The sequence below is a fragment of the Euprymna scolopes genome, chromosome 11 (assembly GCF_053919585.1).
Source record: "Euprymna scolopes isolate OS-2025 chromosome 11, ASM5391958v1, whole genome shotgun sequence".
NCBI classification, from domain to species: Eukaryota; Metazoa; Mollusca; class Cephalopoda; order Sepiida; family Sepiolidae; genus Euprymna; species Euprymna scolopes.
The window spans coordinates 20,235,655-20,260,389 of NC_136492.1; the positions used below are offsets into that span (position 1 = coordinate 20,235,655).

Genomic DNA, 24,735 nt, shown 5'->3' on the forward strand with positions numbered 1-24,735 from the left:
GTACTTTGTTAGTTGAGAGTTGAATTTTTGTAAAGCAGCTTTATGTACGCGAATTGTTTTTTTGGCATTCATTGTTAAACCAGGGTCTTTATTTGTTAGTTTTGCTACTTTTAGGTATACATTTATATGCAATGGCTAGTAATGTTTTAGGAAAATATTCTATATATTTATTTGGGTTTTTCTCCTCTGAGAGTTTTTGTTGGCAACTTTTTTTTATATTCCTCCCAATTTGCTTTTTTTATTTTCCAATGGGAGAGATGGATTTTTGTTTCTTTCAGATTTGTTAAAATCACTGAGAAATGGTCACTACCTCATTAATCTTCTAGAACCTTCCAGTTGTAGTCTATGAAGATACTGGGGTCACACATTATAGATCTAGTACTGAGTAGGTGCCTGAAGTGGAATGAAGGTATGTGTTGGGTTTATTGTTCAATATGCACAAGTCATTGTTGTTAATAATTTTTTCAAGATTTTTCTCTTTCTTAACCAAGTATGCAAACCCCCATGTATTATTGTGACTATTAAATTCACCTAACAGTAAGAAGGGTTTAAGTAACTGATGTATTATTTCGCTCGGTTTCTTTCGTTTATTGGATCCTGGGGTGGGATGTAGATAGTGCAGATATTTATAGTTCTGTGTAGTGTGGCTGCGGTAGCAATGGCTTCAATATTAGTTTTTAGATCTATTTTGCTTTGTGGGATATTATTTCTAATAAGGATAGATACTCCTCCAGAGGCTCTCTGTTGGGTATTGTGGATGTGATTGTATTGTTTGTTGTTTTTTATATTTATTTTATCTTCAGCTTTTAAAAAGGTTTCTTGCAGGCATGATGGCTAGTTGATGGTTTGTTATGAGTAATAGGTTATTTATGTTAGGTTTTAGGCCCCAGCAGTTCCATTGGATGATTTTTTGGATTATAGTTTGATTTTATGTATTTATTTTTAACTTTTGTTAGTCGGTGTCCGATCTTAGATCTTCCGTGTCCATTTCCTCAGATCTGTTTTGGATCAAGTCTCTTGGTCAGGAAGTCGAGCACGGTCTGTTTATTTTGGTTTTGACTTCTTTGTTAGTTAGTGGTTTATTTCCTGTTCCTTCATGGGCGCTTTTTGGTGTCTGTTGTTTTTTTTTTGTTTTTTTTTTTGTTTTTTTTTTGTTTTTTTTACGGTGAGAGGGGTTGTTTCTTTGAATGTTGTAGCACTTTGGGGTTTTATGGGTCTTTTGAGTTGAGTTTTCATTTGGGAGTTTTGTTCAGTTTTGTAATCTTTATTTCCAATGTTGATTTGTTTTGTATATATTTTTTTTAATGCTTCCATTAGTTCCCTTATTTTATTTAGTAATTTCATAATATCTTCACGTTTGATGTTCGATGAATCTGCTTTTATTGTTCGATTATTTAGTCCAGTGGTATGCTGTATGTTTTTTTTTTTCTTATTTCAGAGTATCTTGTATTTTCGGTTAGATTACAAGTTGTATATTTTACTTAATTTCTTTTTCTTTCATTTGTCGCATTTTTTTGAGTTTGCATTTTGGCTCTTTTTGATGTTACTTGACTGAGGATTTAAAAGTTAGGACGTAGGAGTTTGTATTTCAACATATCTTTTAATTTGAATTCTTTTTTGTATTTCAACATATCTTTTAATTTGAATTCTTGTTTGTATTTCAACATATCTTTTAATTTGAATTCTTTTTGAGTTTGCATTTTGGCTCTTTTTGATGTTACTTGACTGAGGATTTAAAAGTTAGGACGTAGGAGTTTGTATTTCAACATATCTTTTAATTTGAATTCTTTTCACATTGATAACATTTTGGTTTCTCAAGTTAGTCTTGATTTCCTCCAAGGAGCACAGGGATAATTCTGAACTTCTAATCACTCCTCGTTTTGTGGGGGCAGATTTTTTTACTTTTTGGTTGTTGAAAAGTTTCCATTTGAAGATTTCTATTATATATTTTTAGCTTTCTACTTCCAGTAGTAGTGTATCGTTATTCAGTTTCTTGACCATTTTAGCTTGATGTTTGAAAACATTTTCTCTATTTTGAAGGGAGACATTTTTGTTATCGGTTCTCCTTTGGTTGCTTCTATAATTATAAAATAAGGAAGATTTTGATTTACATTTCGGTTTTGGGATTCCGTTTCTGAATCTGAACTGGGTTTATTTGAAACTTCACAATGGTTTCTTTTTTGAGGCTTTTTACTTGCCATTTACATACTTTGGATTTTTCATTTTTCCGCTTCCCACCCACCTCGGAGCCCTGTGTGGAAAGTGTTGAGGGGGAGGGGATCCATTCGCACCAACGCAACAAGGATATAGAAGTATACTTATGCTGCTGATGGACTGAAGCACTTGTGTCTCCTTCATCTTTTCTATTGGCTTCATTTCTAGAAAAGATGTTAGTTTTCCAGCCATATTTTATTCGTTCTTCAGCAAGTTGATTGACCCTTCAGCCACCGCTTACTAAATCAGTTTATTGTTTAGTGTGGATAGCATGAGCGTATTTTCTTGTGTTTGTCTGATTTAGTGCTAGTCATAAATAATCCATTGACTGGATCGGGCCTATCCAAGTAAGGGCCAAAGTGACATGTTGCATCTCATGTCTTAACAAGACCTTCAACAAGATCTGCTCAACCACCAGGATCCCGTCTTTAGGCATTACGGGTTGCCACCCATCATCAACACGTGGCCCCATTGAGGGACTTTGACTCGGTGCAGGGGTGCAGTCGGTGTATTCTAATGCCCCATGAAGGTCGATTTATTAATGAAAACAGTTTTCGAAGACAATTAGCAAAAATTTAGTTTTGATAACATATAAACAGGAGAGTTAGTATCATAACAGGGGAGGTAATTGTTTTCTGAAACCTTAAAATCTTAGGACAATTTAGCAAAAACTCAATTTTCGCTAATTGTCTTCAAAAATAATAATAATTTTCTATCTTATTGTTTTTTTTTTTTTTTGTAATTTTTGGATATGTTCATTACTGCAACATGATAATAAGGCTCGACTTTCAAAATGTGCATGGCAGGTTTTATTGTGAAATAAAAGTCTGCCATACAAGTTTGAATGTCAAATACATGCCTGCCGAAGGAAAAACATCCCGAAATATAGTATCATAAACACACTGCCTCATGCAAGTAAGGACATTGTACATGTAAAATGTTGCATCACAAAAACCTATGTATATATGTATGGTTATACATATATACATAAATTGGATAAATAAAATTCAAATTACATAGCTGGTTCCACCATTATATCTTTAGTTGCATCAAATCGAGTCAATCCTTCTTTGTATTGTTTTGACTTCTATAAAGTTAAATTTTTTCTCATAAAAAAATACAAAATAAAAAAATGTTACATTAACAAGATATAAAAGCAAACTTACTGCCGCAAATGCCATATAATGAGAGCCATTGTCTTACGGTTAGCCAAGGGCAATTTCTGGATCAGTTCGTCTAATTTCTCAACTGACTGCTCCTTGCTAAGATTTCCAACCATGTCTCTCTGGAAAATAAAAATCGAAACAAAAAATAAAGTTCCATACAGTATCGATACATTATAACGATACATTATAATATCTAATGGTAGCAAAATGAAAAGTTTGGCAAATGTCTTTCTGATTAGGAGTTTGTCCGGCTGGAGACAACTAGACTAAAGCTTACAATGTTACAAGTTGGTATAATTTAGTACTAGTGTCCAGACGATTAATTGAAAATTGAAAAAAACAGAACTTTTGGGGGCTATCAGAAAAATTTGTGCTTATTTTCTGATGCCAAAAACGATACTTTTAATTGCAATTTTTTATTTTTTATTTTTAAACAAAATCTTCCACTGCTAGTAGTAATAATAAAATATTTTTTTAATTTTTTTTGTATTATTGCATGAGGGTCACCACTTATCAAGGCCCGGAGGCCACTCAGGGATAAGGGTTATTGCGTGTACAGTAATCAATGAGATAGTATTGTAGTAATCATTAGTATTGGAGATTTGATAGAGTGTCTTAAGGGGGCGGTTTGTCAGGAATTTGTTTATGTTGGATTTGAAGACATCCAAGTTGTAGTCAGGTGGGAAACAGGCGAACGGAAAAGAGTTCCACAATCATGCACTTCTGAGAAAGTATTAAATATTTATTGATTTTAAACAACCAGTAAAAGTAAAATCTAGTGCACCTTTAAACTTGAGAAAATATCTGCACATTTAACATTTGTTTTTAGGAGAAATGGGAGAAAATAACCACTATGTAGTTAGATATTTAGAGATTTATAAAGAATAGGAATCTGTAAATTTTATTGGAATTGGGAAAAATATTGGAATTATTCTATCACTATTTAGTACTAAACTAAAAAAAAAAAAAAGTACAAAAAAAAAGAAAATAAAAACAAAATAAAACTGTAGACAAGTACAATTTTTAATACTCCCCCTTACATCTATAACTTTGAATTTATCTTGACTTTTGTCTACTCACTTTAGACATAAGCCCCCTCCCCCTACACACTTTGGACTCTTTACTATTTTCAGTAATAGTCACTTATAGTGAAATGGTTTTGATATTACCTTCAAATTGTAAACGTGCACTAGTAGGTTGCATGTTTATGATGCATATGAGTAGTTGACTTGTTGCAGATGTTGGGCCAAAAAGAGGTGACACAAAGAATTGAAAATATCTTTGATTTTGAGTCTGGATACACAAAATTGGACTTTTTAAAAAATAGTGTTTCTTAAAAAGTGAATTCATGCTGAGATATGAAGACCATGAAAAGATAATGTTTGTAGATTGCAAGAGAGAGAGAATGAGGGGGAGGGGGGAGAATGAGGGAGAGAGAGAAAATGAGGGAAGGAGAGAATGCCAGAAATGGGCCCTTGAGCTATGAGCTATTGTTGTGTTTTAATTTGGTTGAGCTAAAAATTCTAATTTTCCAGTATGTTGTTCAAAGAAAGAAACGAGTACTATTGTAGCACTAAACAAACTTTTGTTTCTTGTTTTAAACTAGAAACTTTAAAAACAGAGAAAACATTTTAGAACATGTTAAAATATTTTATTAAAAGAAGAAAGAAAAGAAAAAAAAGAAATTGGATCATATTTTAAGTTGAAAGATTTCTTATTAATTTTGGACCATATCAGGTTCATCTTCAGAGAGCAAAAGAGTTCTATTGACTGTATTTTTCCTTGCAAGTAAAATCCTTGTGTTGTTATGTCCAAGGTGTGCTGTTGTTGTTAAATCTATGAGGAGTCATTAAACTCTTCTCTACAAGTTTTTTTTAGTGTGTGTTCGCTTTAAAGGTATAAAAATTTCTATTTATAAGAAACTATTATACTATTTAAAAAAAAAAAAATTATTTAAAAATATTTTCAATATAAACTAATAAAAATTATAAGAATTGATATTAAAGCTCTTGGAAACATCATTAGGAATTTGAAAACATTGAATAAACAGATAAAACTGTTTTTAGAACACGTTAAAGATGCAAAAATAGAACATGTTAAAATATTTTATTAAAAGAAGGAGAAAAAGATGATCCAATTTTTTTCTTTTTTTTTTTTCTTTCAAAGTTGAAACATTTCTTATTAATTTTGACCATATCAAGTCCATCTCCAGAGAGTGAAAGAGTTTTATTGACTGTTTTTTCCCTTGCAAGTAAAATCCTTGTCCAAAGCGTTCAGTTGTTGTTGTTGTTAAACACATATAGAGTTTTTTTTTTTTTTTTACATGGATGTCACCACTTATCAAGGTCCAGAAGGGTGTACAGTAATCAATGGGATAGTATCGTAGTAATCATTAGTATTGGAGATTTGATAAAGTGTCTTTCTTCAGGAATTTGTTTATGTTTGACTTGAAGACATCCAAGTTGTAGTCAGGTGGGAAACAGGCAAACAGAAGAGAGTTCCACAGTCGTGCACTTCTAAGAAAAAAGCTTTGCTCATAGAATCTACGCTTTGATTTAGGCACAGATAAAGAGTTGGGAAAATTAATGACAGTGGTTTCAGCTAGACGGGTATTTATTGTGGAAGATTGGCGAGGGGGGGACCAAAGATTGGAGCTCAGAAGAGCACTTGCAATGGAAATAACGATAAAACAAAGACAGGCTCGCAATGTCTCTTCTGTGGGAGAGAGGTTGCAGGGAAGAGAAAAGGGCATCCTCCCACTAAGCCACAAAGTTTATTTTGTACTCTGTTAAGGCAAGATAGGCTGTTTTTAGCAGCTCCTGCCCAGATGTGGCAGCAGTACTCCATCCTTAGGCATACTTGGCTTTTATACAGATAGAGAATTGCATCAGTAGTGAGATATCTTCTGGAGCGGTAGAAAGGTCCCACCATCTTCCCAGCGACCTTGGCAACAGACTTGATGTACGTATTCCATTTCAGATCAGGAGTAAAGGTCAAACCCAGAAGCTTGTCAAAACATGGAGCCTCCCCAAGACGAGAGCCATCCATTTCAATTGATGCCAGATGAGGATCAGAGCGTTGATGATGTAAAGATAGGAGTTTGGTTTTAGATGTATTAAAAGCAACTAGCCACCTCTTCCCCCCACTGTACCACGCGCTCAAAATCAGAGGAAAGAGAATCAGCGAGAACTTTGTCATTTACGGCCTTTGATGTGTTAGCATAGATGTCAATGAATGATTTAAGTATGTGTTTTGGGAGATCATTGATGTAGATCAGGAAGAGAGTTGGGCCTAGGATGGACCCCTGAGGGACTCAAGCATTAATACTGTGGCCCATCAACCACTACTCTTATGAGCCTATCAGAGAGAAATGATTTAATAATTGAGAAAACATTTCCAGTTATACCGTAGCTGGAAACTTGTGAAGTAGGCCCCTATGCCATACCTTATCGAAGGCCTTTGATATGTCAAGAGCAATTGCCTTTGTCGAGAGATTCACTAATCCTATGAGATATAACAGTTAGCACATCTGCTGTAGATCTAGCAGAATGGAAACCATATTGCATGTTACTAAGAAGATTATTTCTGCTGAGGTGGTTAACTACTTCTCTATTTAATATGGATTCCAGCAGCTTACTCATGACACACAGGAAACTTATTGGTCTGTACTGAGAGGGAGATGACTTATCACCTGAATTCTTAAATACAGGGCATACTGATGAGGTTTTCCAGGGTGTTGGAAAGCACTTCTCCTTAAGGCAACACTTAAAGAGTTTTGTAAGTATGAGGGCAAGTTCTTGTTGAAGCTTTTTCAACACTATAATTGGAATGCTATCAGGGCCAGTTGCTTTACTGGAATCAAGGTTCTTGATTAGCTTGGTGACCTCACACACAGATATTTGTATGTTGCATAGTGTGTTTTCTGTTATAGAAGGAAATACGGGGAGTTGATGGCCTTGAACGCATAGGGTAGAATTAGCTGCAAAGTTCTTGGCAAATAGTTTGGCCTTGTCTAATGCTGACGAGATGACCTGAGGTCCATTGATGATGGTTGGGATAGAACGCACACTTCTGTTTAGGATCCTGTTTGCTATTTGCCAAAACTGGTGGGAACCAAGCCGCTGCACAGTTTCTTTAGTTGTAATTTTTGTGGTGAGAGAATTATTTTATTGCAACAATGTAATTAATTGTATAAAAAACAGTTATATTTGAAAAATCCAATAAGGAGACATGAAATTTCAGAAGATTAGAAAGGACAAAAGTCTGATGCCATAATATGACAACCATAACCCTTTTACTAAGAAAAGAAAATAACAAAACTTTTCTGAACTGAAAACTGAAATAATATATCTGAGCTCAGCTAATTATTAATTATAGATTTAATTTAAATGAATGCATAATAATTTGACTTACCTTAGCAACTTGGATGAAACTTGCATAAGCATCAAAGGTCAATAGAGGCTCAGGAAGCTTTTTGAATAAAAAATAAAAAAGTGTGAATAAATAATTTAAATAAGAAAGATTTTTATGCAAAACTCTGGTATATCAGACAAAAATATGTATCCTCACAAAAAATTAGGAAAAATTATTGAATAAAATTTTAATTAAATTTTGCCGATCCTCTATTCGTTATTACTTGATTAAATGGTTGACTGACTTATCAGTTATTTATTATTGTAGCGAAATCTGACAGCCTAAAAATGAGTTTTCATCAAAAAGCATTGATAGTCACTGTTTTGCCAATTTCAACAATAATACCTAATTGTTATGCCACAATCAGTTACATATTTCTAGAAAACAAGTATTTCCATGATTCAATGGAAAAATGATTTCGTCATATTTGTTTTATCACTGGTGATGTAAATACAAGGGAAATAACCCATACTTTGAATTGGCCTCAGTTTTTGATAGGTTTAATATATGAATTACCTCCCTTGCTAATATGCGCGCTCTTCAGTTATGCAAGCTAAAATTGTTAATTTCATTGAAAACTATTTTTTTTAATAATTAATTTTCTACCAATCATTTTTCATAATTTTGGGATATTTCTATTACTGCGACATGACAATTCAGTAGATATCATTGATTTTACTTGAAATTCAATATTTCAATTCTCAAATTTTGTTACAATTGCCGTGTTACTGAATGTATATATAATGTTCTAGTTTGCAATTAATAATTTCTTGCAAAATTATATATACACCTGACAATTCTTTTGTCGTTTTCAAAATCAACACAGACGAATTTTGTCAACATACAAGTTTATTGGCCATTGACAAAAGAGAAACAAACTGCATTTACCGGTAAGGCATGTGTGGGTGTGTGGCAGGCAACAGCAGAAAATATCAATGACACTGGACGACTGTTGGCCTTCCCTTTTCCACTCTCTGGTTGTTTATGTTATCTGTGTCCTTTTACAGACATCAACTGACATTCTTGAAATGTAAATATTTGATATATTTAATTGTTCTTTATTTTGCATCACACAATTCTAACTTCCTGATCTGGAAAGTAAGCTTTTCATTGTTTTTGGTATTAATTACAATTCAGGTCATTTTTATGGGACACAAGAATGTAGATAAAAATCCATCTGAAATGTGTATGTGTGTGCACACCACCGATTTTATCAGCATCGCTCCGGCTCAAGATCTAACACAATAACAAAGAAGATTTCTTTTTTATTGTTTACTTGCCTCCCCACGAGGGCAGAGTTAAACATAAGGTCGGTTTTTAATTTGGGGACAAACTAGCTCCCCAAAGAGCAGCACTCTGGTTAGTAAAAAATTAAAAAATGTATCAGTCATGAAGGATTTCTCCTTCACTAACCGAGACCAAAAAAGTAAAGTGCAACATCCAAACAGATACTACACTTTGATCCTGGCCTGAAGGCTAAGAACCCTTTCTACTTTTATCAATGACAGACTGGCAAAATATGATAACACTGATTTTTATTATTAATTCAAATTCTATTTGATAATTTTTCCTAATTTTTGGTGTAAATATCTATTTTTTCCTGGTATATCAAAGCGTTTTCCTGTTAATTTATTTAGAAATGTGAATATACACCTGTGTCCCATACTGTACAAGCACCAAAAAAATTATATGAACATGATCTGTGCAAAGTACATGGGAAATTATTAGAAAAGAATTTTTATTTATTTACAAGCAGTTTAATTTATTGGGGTATTGTTGTTTAGTCTGGTGTTATAATTTTTCAAGGTTGCTTTTTGCTATGTAGAAAGTTGTTTTATAGTTGTACTAGCGAGGGGTACCCGGTGTTGCCCGGGTGTTTTTCGGGGTATGTAAAAAAAACCCCGAAAATGTGAAAAAAAAAATAGGTGCCCATGAAAAAAAAAATGAAGCCTTCACGACATGCAGTTGGAAAATAGTAAAGTGTTAAAAAAAACAGATGCGCGTTTTTGATTGACGTAACGGTGATAGCTATTCAGCAGTAAGCATTTTGTGCGGGACAGTTTTGAATGAGGTGAATAAATCGGTTTGTTTGTTTTTAAAAACCCACTCCCTGTTTATTAGGAGGAGCGAAATGAAAGCTACAGTCTGATATGACGAAGTCGACATTGAACAAACGTTACTTAGCTCTCTTGAGACAACTGGCTTTCGGCCTGTTATTAGAGTCGAGTTTCGCTTTTTTTAATACCGAAAACCGAATGTAACGCGTGCCGATGCGGGAAATGTCGAATAATTAACGTTTGAAAGTCAATAAAATTAAATAGACAGGCGAGCTCCGTGGATAACTCTGAGATATTACAATTTATAGATGATATAAAAAGTTTTAAGAAGTTGTGAACCGAGCAAGCGCTTCTCTGAAAGAAGCCTTTTGTGGACATCAAGGAAAAGCGTACATACATACATACATTTTCGCTTTTATATATATAGATGTTTAAATATATTAAGTACTAGATATTTTGATTAATGCAGAATTATTATTTATTATAAAAAAGAAATACTGTAGGTATTAACCATAATGTTAAATCCCTTAAAGAAAAAAAAAAAAAGTAAAAAAAACGGAAAGAGACTGAAACATGTGCATGCAAGTATTACGTTTTTTCTAAACAGTTTAGCAGCCCCTTTTTAATGATGAAAACCGATTGAAAAGTTTTCCACATGTCTGAGTACACTATATACCAAATTTCAAGCCTGTAGATCAAAAATTCATTGAGTATATAGGTTGAGAAGTGTCCTTTTACACACACACACATTCTCACTTTTATAGATATACTATATAGATATACTAGCAGGCTGCCTGGCATTGCCCGCTCATAAAATGCGCATAAATATTATACACAAAAACTGAGACATGTGAGTATTATGTTTTTTCTAAACAGTTCACTTCTTGTAAGCAAAAAAAAAAAAAGAAAGAAAATATCCAAGCTAATATCGAAACCAAAACCTAGACTGTGAGTCAAGTATGATTACCATTTGGCTTGCTTGAAATAATTTCTAAAAAAAGTTTTCTAAACCTACTTATTTTTAACATAATGAATTTGTCATGTAGATCATTTCTAAAAAAAGTTAGCAAACAGTTAAAAATGCAACAACCCCCACATATTAATTTTTCAGTTTTGACCCCTTAGCAGCCTGTTTTTCCAGATGAAAACTGATTAAAAAGTTTTCCACATGCCTGAATATTGTATATACCAAATTTCAAGTCTGAAGATCCAAAATCCATTGAATATATTAGGTCGAAAAGTGTCCTCACACACATACAAAATCCCACTTTTATAGATATATATAGATAGATAGATTAATCCTTTTCATGTTACTTTCTAGCTGTACTTTTAAATATATTAAGTATTTGGTTCTTGTCCAGGATTCAACCCCATTAAAACAAAACAAAAACATACAAAAAAATCTTTATACTGTTACGGAAAGAAAATGTCTTGGTAGTTCGAATTGAGTTATCTCTTTATTTACTAAATATGGTGGACCTAGACACACAATCCCCACTTCCTCATAGAATTTGACCTTTTAATTATAAAAACAAAAAAAAAAAAAATCACCTGATCAATGTTTGTCATTTTTGAAATATGACATTTTTGTTTGGTGACGGGTATGTACATCATAATAATTTTTCAGTATTTTTTTTTTATTAGGTTGAATTCTAAACATGCAACAAATTTTTTATATACCTGTCTGAGATACATTTTCAAAACACTGGTAATGACGTTGGGGTGTTGTTCCGTGAGGTCCACACCTTCTGGGTCAGCTTCAAACTGCTTGCACAGGCTTTCTACTTTGGATTTCACACCAGACACACGATAAATGCCCTAAAAAGAGAACGGTAAGAGATTTAAATCTATTAGTATATACTATATTTGAATTCATCAACATTTGTTACCCTGAAGGTTTTTTATCTTTTTTTTTTTTTTTATCTATATATTAGGAACGATTCCAATATTTTCCCCCCATTTCTGATACAATTACCGATTCAGATTCTTTATAGATCTATTTGATGTTTAACGATATAGAGTTGTTATTTTTCCTTATTACTGTAAAAACACATGTTAAATGTGCAGATATTTTCTCATACGTAAAAACACACTTGTTGGGGATGATCTATATAGTTTATTTTACTGGCAGTTTAAAAATAAATAAATATTTGTCATTACTACCAACAGTGGAAGATTTTGCTTTAAACAAAATCAAATAAAAAAGACAATTAAAAGAATTGTTTTAGACATAAAAAAATTTTGTCCTGATTACCATAAAAACACACATTAAATGTGCATATATTTTTCTCAAATGTAAAAACACACTTGTGATGGGGGGGGGGTGATCTAAAGATTTTAGTTTGACTAGAAGTTTAAAATCAAATATTATTTTATTATTACTACCACCAGTGAAAGATTTATTTTTAAAAAGAAAATCAAATAAAAAAAATATATAAAAATGAAGGAATCGTTTTTGGTATAAGGAAATTGACAATTTTTTCCGATTCTGATACCGATTCCAATACCCCCAAAAGTTCTGATTTTTCTGATTTCCGATCAATCATCTTAACACTAGTATATACTTGGTGCTTATGCACTTATTGAACCGCGCTATCTTTAAAATAGTATTTTCAAGTTAAATTAAAGGTTTATGATATCATTTTTTTTATTAAATTGTTAGGTGAAACTACAGAAAGACCCTCCTCTCCCCATATTAAGAATGGCTTTCTAAATAATATTATTTCAGAACAATTTATTAAGTGCATAAGTACCATATACTTTAATCACGCAAAATATATGCTAAAATATTCCTTAATTCTGGGATTTTTTTTTTACATTTACATCATATAGTCACTGCTTATTAAAGCATAGAGGCCACTCAAGGATGAGGGGTGGCAGTTATATTTCCAAAAAATTATTCTATTTAGACCAAGTAGAAGCATTGGTATAATGAAAAATTTGGAAATTTGTGAAGAAACCAGATGACACGATGCAAGATATTTTTCCGGTCTTGTTGAAGACATTGTTTTTTAATGTCCGATAGCAGTAGTGAGATGTGTTGATAGGCGTGTACAAATATTGAGATCAATTTTACTACAGTAGAAGCATTGGTAGGAGAATTTAAAAAAATATAAAAAAATCGCCATTCTTTTGCATACATTGTAAGATAATCACAATGGAAAAAAATAGATTTCTGTACCACCCTGAAGAGATTTGGAGAAAAAAAATCCAGTTATTTAAAAAAAAAAAATCCTGAATTATGCTATATGGTTTCTTACCACACTTGAAAAATTTTGTTTTAATTTTAAAATAAAATACATATGAAATACATTTGAAAACCAAATTACAACACAATACTATAAAAATAAACAAATATTTATAACACAAATAAATATTTGTTTTTTTTCATAATATTGTGTTGCAATTTGCCTTTCAAACGTATTTCATTAAATTTTTTGTTTGAAATTTTATTTTGATTTCAATAATTTTATTTTTATACTTTCATAAACATATTTATTATATACATTCAAATAAACATAATTCTCATAAAATTTCAAATAAAAACTAAAAAAAACAACACTTTTTCTTATTAAAAGTGCAAATAAAGACTAATTGTGTTATTTTTTTATGTTATAATTTTGTTAATTTTTATTGTATACTTTTCAATAATGTCCATTTCTTCTATTTTATTTCAATAAATCACATCACAATAGAAATACTGAAGAACAATAAAAGTGAAGAAACTGATCTACTTTGTCACTGCTTCCAGTAGCATCTTGCAGAAAATTAGGGTTGCCCAGGCAATATTTAACAAGTCAACCATGCCCCTCCTTCAAATTGAATTATAAATGAGAGCAAAAGAAGGCAGATTTGAATAAACCCCCCTCCCCCTAAAAAAGGGAGAAATATTAATCTCCCACCGCCGTCTAAAAAAAATTAAAAATTACCTTGCACAGACAGTACTCTCCAATGGCAGCACCCACCCCAATAAAATTTTGGAAAATCAAAAATTAAAACTGGATGGAATTTTTTTTTTCTTTTTTTTACTTATAAACAACTACTTCCTGGCGATAATTTTAAATGTGATATTTGTTCAAAACATACACGAATACCCTTAAAAATCAATTTTTTAAACTGTAAGTCTTCAGTTGGTCTACCAGGCCACGAATGCCTAATATAATTATTGTTTTTTTTTTTTTTAATAATTGCTTTTTTTTTTTTTGAATAAAAATATCAATTCAAATTTTGGTTTTAAATAGTTTTAAAAAAATATTTTGTAAATATATAAATGCATTCTACATAAAAAAAAATCTTGATCACGAATAAATAGTATATAATAAAATGCATTCTTGATCGTAAAAATCTGCTCGAATGTGCCAAGGTGATGGTTAAACAGCTGTCGAATGAAATCTATTTTTTTCTTAGTGAAGGCGGTTGGGGTCCGTATTCCATACTACATCTATAATATTTTCTTTTCCCCTCATGAAGTTACATTGTCTTCATTGGGCATAGAAACAGTCCCCCCCCCCCCCCGCCTTTTTTTTGTCTTTATAGCATGGGGTCAATAGCAAAGTAAAGTCTGTGTGGTTTTCAATTTTTTTTTTTTTTTTTTTTTTTTTTTACAAATGTTCCAAAGCTCTCATAAAATGAATTAGAAATTTTTTTTTCTTTTTTTTAATGAAAATTTTTTTTATCAGAAGCAAAATCGATTCTATCAACTTAAATTCTATCTGGGTTCGACTGTAAGAAATCTAATGCATGCCATAGAAGGACAGTTTATATATAATCTACATAAGCTTAAAGGAGAGTAGAAAATAAACTTTAGGTTTATTTTTGACAGCTTTGTAATTCTCGCGTCCCTTATTTTGTTTTCTGGGCATCCATGGCTGGTTTTTGACCTTGAACTAGAATTTTTTTTTTAGCTCTTTACATCAATTGACTTCATGCAGTGTCTGGAGTGGTTTCCATTTAAATAAAAAAATAGTTATAAGGAATTTATACACAACACCTTTTCCTTACCTTGATAGTGATTCCTCTTTTTTCAATTTCATTAAGGCACTTTTTCACAATCAGAGGAACGTCCGTGTTGTATAACTTGACATGGTCTTCCAATTTCACCCCAAAAGTGCGGCTACATTCATGATGATGGTGATGATGATAGTGCGGCTGTGAGAAGAAAAAATGTGAACAAAAATTAAATACATTTTCTTTGGAAATATCAAATAACATTGACTAAGTTATTAGCTATTATAATAGGAACACTTTAAAAGTTCCAGAAATAGAAAGCAAAAAAAAAACCTTGCCTCCTTGTAATAAAGTCATCACAGACTTATATATAGACGCTGTTTTAAAATTTGTCACTGTGCGAAGGGAGACAACTCTCATTTACTAAGAGATTCGTTCCTTTTTTTTCATTTCATAATTTAGAACGCAATATTTTTTTTTTTTTTTTTTTAAATCAAACGAAAGCTGTGAGAATTGTTTTTTATATAACTAAGTTGATAAGATTAATAATACAAAATTTAGTCTTTACACTACTATTAAGAGAAAAGCAATGAACCCACGATATTTTCATTAGATGAAAACATTTAAAAAAAGAAGTTTGACAACTTTTTCTTTTCTTAATTAAAAAGTAAATGTTATGGTAAGGTTATCAAGAAATTAGTTGTAAGCCGCGACAACTTTTTTCTACATTTTTTTACGACTTGATAAGAGATTTAATGCAACGATAGGAAATTTTTTTTGTTTGTACAAACAAGACTTTTTAATAAAACAAAAAAAAAAAAACCGCTGTGGAGGCTTTTTTTTTTTTTTTACTGAACAAAGCTTATAATATTAATAGCACCAACGTCTAGTTTTTAACATCTATATATCTATCTATATATATAAAAGCGAAAATCTATGTATGTATGTATGTATGTATGTTTGGATGTCTGCTAAAAACTTTCGACAGATGCGACGAAAATTCACAAACTCGGTATCACATCGAAGCTCCATCCTTTGCTCAAAAAATATCGAAAAACTGGCCAAAAAACGTTAACTTTTTCACCCCGAAATCGACAATTTTCGACAGGGGGTCAACAAAAACGGTCCTCTCGTGACAATGACCGATTCTACGCATACGGCAGATGACGTCGTGACCTGATTTACTTTAAGTAGTTGAAAAACCGAACAAATTTCATGTACGTCGTGTTAGCTCAGTTGGTTAAGGCCTTGGTTCATTATCTAAACGTTTCGGGTTTGAATCGTAGTGTGAGATGTTTTGTTTTTTTTTTCGATTTTTTAAATTTAAATATTAAACTAGTGTTATTTAAGCTATTTTTCATGTAACGTTCGTTTTTCTGCTTTTTTTTTTTTTTTTTTTACTTCGCTTATTCTTAGCAACACCCAAAAACACAAGTTAACTGCGTGACTTCTATTTAACCTCAATAATTAGGTCAAATAGAAGCAGCAGAGTTAACTTTTATTGCTGCCACCTGTCAATAGTTAAATAAATAAATTCAAACGTATTTCCCTTGTATGTTTCCTGGCCCAGTGGTTAACGTCGTACGTCTTTTTTTAACACTTTAATTTCCAACTTTGTCTCACTGCTATTATAATAAACAGACCACTTTTATAAATAGGTAGAAATTCCAGTTTTTGTCCAGAATTCCCCCATATTATAAAACAAGGATGAAGAAAAATCCATACAACATATGTACCAGTGATGAAATGGAAATATCATATTCCAAAAATGACATAAATTCATCAAGTTTTATTTTTATAAAGAAAAAATGTTTGGAAGTGATTAATAGGAATTTGTAGGCATTACAACATAAATCTTGCAAGTTTAAATTATTGAGTTATCTCTTTGTTTTGTTTTTTTCTTTTAAACATTTTTTTCAAAATGGTGGACAAGGCAGTCGCCCTGGTTACTCATAAAATTTGATTTTCTTATTTGAAAATAAAACTACTTGATCAATTTACGTGATTTTTGGAATATGATATTTTTTATTTTGTCATGAGTACATGCATCATCTAGATTTTTCTTTGTTTTTGTTTTATAATACTGAGGCAATTCTGGACAAAACCCAAAATTCCAAAAACATTTCTTGAGAGATTATATAGAATTTTAACTTTTTTTAATTAGTCACAATTTTCAAATCGTATTTTATTACCTTTCTCTTTTTGTTTATTAACATTCAAAGCTAATCATTTTCTTTCTGTCATTGCTAACTTCAATATTCCTTTCCTCTCTCTCTTCTCTATATTTATGAGGAGAGACAGTGAATAAAAAGGTAAAACACTAAAAATGTGAATAATCAATAATACAACTCGAAGATAAATAGTTTAAACTAGCAGAACCTGTGGAAATTCTATAGTAGTTGAAAATTTTTAAAACACATTATAAATAAAATAAATAAAAAATAAAATAATACAAATAACGTCAAATTTAAAACAATTTTTAGCAAATGTTTTTTTTAAAAATCTTTTAAAGCTAAAAAAAAAAAAGAAGATTTTTTTTCAATGAAAATTACACACTCAACATTTTGTTCTTTTCTAAATATTTTTTAAAGGAACAGATGTCAATTCACTTGCACATTTGTTTTAAATTTAAAAACTATAATAAAAAAAACTATAAATAAAAAAACTACAATAAAAAAGTCTCCTTTTAACATTACTTTTTTTTTTAATTATAAAATGAAATAGCCAATGTGGGACTAAACAGACAGCCATTTTTTTTTTTTTTTTTTAATTTTTGGAGAAGAAATGGTTTTAATGATTTTTTAAAACTGATAAGGAGCAGCTATAAAGAGTAGTAATTCGTTTTTCATTAATTAATGTTTATGGTGATTATTTTGTGACACTGGATGTACAAACAAGTAAATTTATATTTATATTAACAAAAATTAAAAAGAATATTCCATTAAATAAAAATAAAATTGAAAAAAAAAAAAAATAAAATAAATAAAGAGTAAAGCAGATTTTAAGGTTTCTTTTCATGTCCACAAAATCACATTTGTTTTAAATTTAAAAACTATAATAAAAAAAAAACTATAAATAAAAAAACTAAATCAATAAAAAAGTCTCCTTTTAACATTACTTTTTTTTAAATTATAAAATAAAATAGCCAATGTGGGACTAAACAGACAGCCATTTTTTTTTTATTTTTAAATTTTTGGAGAAGAAATGGTTTTAATGATTTTTTAAAACTGATAAAGAGCAGCTAAAAAGAGTAGTAATTCGTTTTTCATTAATTAATGTTTATGGTGATTTTTTTTTGTGACACTGGATGTACAAACAAGTAAATTTATATTTATATTAACAAAAATTATTCACCTTGACATTTCCTCCAGAAGAATCAGTGGTTTTTGAAGATTTTGTATGCTGACCTGAAAAAAAATATTCCATTAAATAAAAATAAAATTGAAAAAAAAAAAATAAATAAATAAAAAAAGAGTAAAGCAGATTTTAAGGTTTCTTTTCATGTCCACAAAATCAGATTTTGTTAGAAGTAATCAATTCTCTGTTACAATTGTTAAAAATAAACATTCTTTTGTTAGTTTAAACAGTTTTGCACTAAAAAAAGTGATTTCTACTGAGAAACATTTTTAAATAAAAACCTAAATTAATGAAAATAATTTTTTATAAATTTAAAAAATATTAATGAAATGATTTACAAAATACTGGAAAAAGCAGCTTTCAAAGTTTCAAAAATCAAGTTTCCTCAGTTGGTAGTTTATTACATTTCAAAAATAAAATTATTACAATATTGTTTTGTTTGCAACAAAACTATGTCTCTGTCGCATTTTTATTGGCTTACATATATTGATTAAAAAACATATTGGCTTAGATATATTGATTAAAAAACAGGAAAAACATTATTTTGAACAACTTACATCGTTCAAATAATCAGCATACACTGTGAACATTCTTCTTGCTATGAAGATAACCTTCCTAAGTTAAAAGAATTTTTTTAATACGAAAATGTTTTATATATATATATATATATATATATATATATATATATAAAATTTCTTTTTAAATCTATTATGATTGGTATATACAAACTGATTTAAATTTCAAGTAAATGATAATATATTTTTTTATTATTCTTTATGCAAAAACAGTTATATCTTGCTACGCTGTGCAGACCATTTCAATCATATTTGATTTTATCAGGCAAGAAAAATTAAAATACAGAAATTAAAAAGGTTCCAGACCGTTTCAAATTTTGAGGAGAGAAAATAGGCTATGACTGGCATGAATCAAAGCTAAAGTTCTTATGGGTTAAATTAATTACAAAAATCAAATTCCCGTTAAAGAAGGAGGAGGTTTAAAAGGATAGTTTTAGGGAAAAGTTAGAGAGTGATAAGGAGGGAGGGGTAGTATAAAGATATAGCAGGGGTTGAATACACTAAGAAGAAGTCTTCTCTCTTTGATTGAGCACTATCAATGACCCTTGTTGAAATTCAATTATTCTTAAGTTTTGAATATTTTTCTACCTGGAATATATATATATATATATATATATATATATATATATATATATATATATAATATACTGAGTTCATGTAATTCAGTAAATTTTCATATACCAATGGGTTTTAAGCCAAAAATGGTTGACTTAAGGAGTAAGCTACAAAAATATCACATTTCATAATTGAGCATTAATATACTGTATAATATACAAAATCAAGACTTCAAAGCAAGGTGTTGATGGCAGCAAAAAGTGTATTTGATTTTACGTTACAATTGTTTCAATGTCCAGTTCGACAATTTCAAGCATTATATCATTTGAAAATTTTCAAAAACCAGCATTTCTTCAGACTTGGAGCATTTTTTGAAGAGAAAGAAAAAAGGGGGGAAAATCCTTAACGGGAAAAGCATGCGAGAAACATTTAACTTGGCTGTGGTTACCATATATATATATATATATACTATAGAATTCATAACAAATTTGGGATGATATGTAGGATGAACAGAATAAGAATTACTCACTACATTCTGACTCCTCTGAGTAACCTTGAAGAAGATCTTCCATGGAATTTGTAGTTGTTGCTTCCAAAGTGATTTGGCCCCTAGGGCTTGTGGGAGGAGATGATCCAGGGGACTGGCTGCTATCAGAATCACTCCCAATCTCAGTACATTGCCAGTGTTTCATTGCAACATTATGTGAACCTGAACAAGAAAAATGTTTTTCAAATGTTAAATCTTTTTTTACAATTCATTTACCAATTCTTTTTATTTTACATGGAGGACTTGATATTCAAAAAGATTTTAGTTTATAAAAAAGCATGACAATAAAAACAACAATGAATTCTTATTATTTCATTATTTGTTAACCATATAAGGAAAACGAGTTCCCCAAACATGGTGCACAGATTAGAGATATAAAATGAATCTGACAACACGGTCAAAGTCCAATATTTATGAAGGTGACTTTCGTCTTCACCTCTGCTGAAAAAAGACAAACTGACTGATGTGGAGGCTCTGCTCACCTTTGTGTCCTTACACATGCCTCTTATCTCTTGTCAAGACATGGAAAAAAAACCTGACATCACAGGCAAATGCGACTGTAAGGGACATTCCAACTCATATCATTCAACCCTGACACCAACCACCTCAGATTTTTTTTTTATTATGAACACCTCATAAAATTTAGGTAAAAACTTTTTCAGTTATATTTGAACAGAGGAACCCATTTTTACGGAGGGTTGAATTTGGGCCAGAAATAAGAAATCTGTGCATCACAACACACTATTTTGGAATCTGGATGTTTTAGAAAATTTGCAATTTTGAAACTAAAAATAATACTCTTGGGTCTAAATTTCACCCAAGTTTGTTTTCAAGGGTGAGAAATCCAAAAATCATAGTTAGAAAGGTACTAAATGAAAGAAAAGACCTCATTTTGACCAATTTATGTGCCACTGCGCCCCTTTTTAGAGGTCGTTCAACCCTCCAAAGCGTAGCAACAAAAAGGATAACTGTGGGGTTTTTCCTGAAAAAACTTTTGGTATTTTTCAAAAGATTTCTCGGTTTAAGTAAGAAAATTGTGATATTTGTGACAGACTAGTGTGATCTCTTTGAGTAGTAAAAGAAAAACACAGAAAGATTTGCTGAAAGATTTGCAGAATGTCAAGTGAGAGCTTGCAGATCAGCAAATTTGCTCTCATTTCAAGATTTCCTACTGTAGTGGCGGCAGGAGGATCTCCCACCTAAGCCAGAAAATTTTTGTCTAACTTTTAAAATAGCTTTTAAAAGACTCTTAACAAATTTAAAACAATTCCTCATGGTCTAAATAGCTTAAAAGCATCGCTTTATTCCCTCCTCACAGGGTTATGGATCTCTCTTCTATGAGAAAAGCAACCTAGGCATTGGTTGGAAAGTTTGCATGTCTCAGTGACCCCAAGAGCTAAGACGGCGGAAGATTTGTTTCCTGGTAGGGTCACCCATGCCGGACAGGTCGACGGGTAGACGCCTAACTAAGAGCACTCTACCTACCTTCTGGGTAGGTTGGGCATGGGGCCAGCACCCTCACCTCAAAAAAGAACTGCTTGCTACAAAAGCATCTACAAAAACCCGAGAAGCTCCAGTTCTGGGAGAGGAAGGTCCTGCACCTGCAAAAAGTATGATGTGCTGGGGTCAAAGCCAAAAGGACGCTTCAGTGCTGAAAAAAAGAGGCCAACCAAAGAACACCTGGAGAAGAGACCTGGAGGGAAGCGCTAAGCTACTCCTTGGAGGAACTGGAGTGAATCGCCCTGGACCGTGGATGCGGGTGGGCTGTTGTAGATGGCCTATGTCTCGCCAGAGGTTCACCGCTATGATGATGATGATGGGAAAAGACATTTGCTTGGAATTTAAAACTATGGTCAATGTTCATTTGCAAAGTTATTAATATAAACGAATTACTGTTCCCTTTCCCCAGTTGTTCTAAAAATATTAAAACCTGGTTAATTTGAACACTGTTTTGCTAATTCCGTAAGTTCAGTGTTTTACCCATCATACAAAAATGGATGCATTACAAAGTAAATTGGAACAATTATTAAAACTAAAAATTGGACAACATCAACAACAATTATTTGAACACCAGAAACGCTGGTCCCCCCCTCGCCAATCTTTCACGAAAAACACCTGTCTAGCTGAATCCATTGTGAAAAATTTCCCCCACTCTATATCTGTGCCTAAATGAAAACGTGGATTCCATGAACAAATCTTCTTTCTTAGAACTGCACGCCTGTGGAACGCTGTTCTGTCTGCCTGCTTCCCACCGGACTACAACTTGGATGTGTTCAAGTCCAACGTTAACAAATTCCTAATGAACCGCCCCCTTAAGTAAACACTTCATCAAATCTCCACACTAATGTAATGTACTTGCAATAACCCTTATCCCTGAGTGGCTTTCGGGCCTTGATAAGTGGTGATCACTGTGTAAAAAAGACAACAATAATTATTTGAACACCAGAAGTGCTTAGATTAAAGACAACAATAACAGAGCATGGAAGAGCTGTTTATACAAGTCATGAAAATTAATGCGTCCACAAATAATAATACTGCATTTTTTAAAGATTCAATATGGAATATGATTGCCAATTTCTGCTATGAACCTGAGAGGGTAGATCATTTGAACCTTATTTTTGTTGGTATGAAGATTTTTTTAGCATCAACAGCAAACAGCTGGTTTTTTTTTTTGGTTTTTTTTTTACAAGGTGGTCACCACTTATCAAGGTGCGGAAGCCACTCAGGGATAAGGGTTATTGTAAGTACAGTACGTTAGTGTGGAGATTTAATAAAGTGTCTACTTAAGGGGGCGGTTCATCAGGAATTTATTTACGTTGGACTTGAAGACATCCAGGTTGTAGTCCGGTGGGAAGCAGGCAGATGGAACAGAGTTCCACAGGCATGCAGAAAGAAGCTTTGTTCATGGAATCTACGTTTTGATTTAGGCATAGATAAAGAGTGGGGAAAGTTTTTGACAGTGGATTCAGCTAGACAGGTGTTTTTCGTAAAAGACTGGCGAGGGGGGACCAGAGATTGGAGTTTAGACGAGCACCTGCCATGGAAATAACGATAAAACAAAGATAGGCTTGCAACATCTCTTCTGTGGGAGAGAGGTTGCAGGGAAGAGAAAAGAGCATCCCCCACTAAGCCACAAAGTCTTGTCGGACCAGAAAAACTAGAGAAAATCAAGCATTTTATTTTACCATGTAAAATGTTAAAATAATCTTTCACTGAAATGGTAGAACTCCTTACAAAACTATTTAGCCTGAAAGTCTCTTTATTCCATAAGCGTTGTTAATGTCTGAATTTGAAGAAGAATGACAAAGATGATTTTGCAACATACGCAACCATGGTAAATAAACATTGCGACAAATTCAAACTCGAATATCTCGCTGCAGACAATTATAAATATTTAGTATTTGCTCAAGAACTGACTTCTAGTCAAGATGCAGAAATTAGGAGGTGTATCCTAACAAAATTAGAAAATGAACCAAGCCTAACCCTACAAAAACTAACAAAAGACTGCCAGAAAATAGAAATTATTAAAAAAAATTTGATGGATATTGAAGCTGGAGTTGTGCAGATAAAAAAAAAAGCAGACAGTTTAAAAAACATGTAAAAAATGAAACACAAGTTAGGGAAAAATGACACGTATCACCACATAGCTAAGAAAGAATTTGAAGAAAGAAAAATTCTGTCTCCGTGTAATCGATGTGGTAATTTGCATTGGGTTAAGATCCAAGAAAATGTTTAATATGTAAAAAAATAGAAAACAAAGGTACTCATTGCAGAATTAAAATTAAATACAAAACCAGAGTTTGTTTGACAGAGATTAAAAATAAAAATATGTGACTATAAAAATTCATAATAAAGAAATAAAAATGCAACTTGAATTGGGTTCAGACCTTTTGATTGTGAATTTAAATACCTGACCATAAACCAAAATCAGGCAGGGTATTCTATTACTAGTTCTAAAGTGATGACACCTTCGCCAACCGATCCACTCGTAAATGTCTATGCAACTGCAGGCGATTTTTCACTGGATACGAAAACTTCAGCTACACCACAACCGATACCAGTTGCAACTTTATTTTTCCCAGTATTGGAACATTGTTTATCGAGAGTCAAGGATATTACGTGCAGCAAAATAATAGCAGTCAAACTGTTTTCCCATAATATAGAAGAACTGCCAAACTGTTTTACGCGGCGTCTTTTCAAAATAGAGCATCAGGTTAACAACACTAGTGGAAACCCCTGCGACAATATCGCCTACTTGTCTGATGGATTATTGCAAGCAGGGCCCTAGGGGAGGTTTATTGATTAATACATGAGAAAATGGCAATAAAACGTTTTTCTTGCAGGTCAAAAGAAAAACTTTTGCCCTGAACAATGAATCCCCCAAGAAGTAGAGCCTATTGAAGCTGTCTATGACACGTTTGATATTGAGCTTCTCCAAATCAAACCAGAACCACGACGTTCAGGTAGGAAAAAAAAGAAAGAAAATCACTGAGCCATTTATGGTCCATCGAAAGAGGAAAAAATACTGATACACTGTCCGGAATTACCAGCTTGGGAGGGAGGTGTTGTGGCGAAACTAACCTATGTTACCTACTAATAGATTTCTCCAATTTATATAAATACCGGAAGACTAACCTGTAAGGTGTCAGTCGATATCCAGTGGACCAACCTAGGTTGTTCATTGGCTATGACGAACAACCCATCTGATGTATGCTTTGCAATACATGTTACTTTATTGTGACATTCTGTTTTTCTTTGCAACCCTTAACAGGGCTGTAACAATAAAATCAAATTTTACTAGTGAAATCTCTCATCTGCCATTTTCAGCCTTTTAAAGATCAAGGGCCACAAGTCAAACTTTAATTCAAGCAAGAAAAGAATCAACAAAGCCATCACCTCCCAAA

The 24,735-nt window shown here is 32.0% G+C and overlaps 1 protein-coding gene across 12 annotated transcripts in view; it reads right to left on the minus strand.

The window, feature by feature from the left end:
- The window catches only part of LOC145287793 (rho GTPase-activating protein 45-like), a 329,642-nt gene that overhangs the window by 41,510 nt on the left and 263,397 nt on the right, over positions 1-24,735 (minus strand). For all 12 annotated transcript variants that reach the window (XM_080135634.1, XM_080135627.1, XM_080135626.1 and 9 more), the window contains 6 exons: positions 19,814-19,993; positions 18,152-18,204; positions 14,852-14,998; positions 11,531-11,668; positions 7,794-7,850; positions 3,381-3,499 (listed from right to left, as the gene is read on the minus strand). In XM_080135634.1, the coding sequence (XP_079991760.1) occupies positions 3,381-3,499; positions 7,794-7,850; positions 11,531-11,668; positions 14,852-14,998; positions 18,152-18,204; positions 19,814-19,993 (694 nt within the window). The remainder of the gene's footprint in view (positions 1-3,380; positions 3,500-7,793; positions 7,851-11,530; positions 11,669-14,851; positions 14,999-18,151; positions 18,205-19,813; positions 19,994-24,735) is intronic.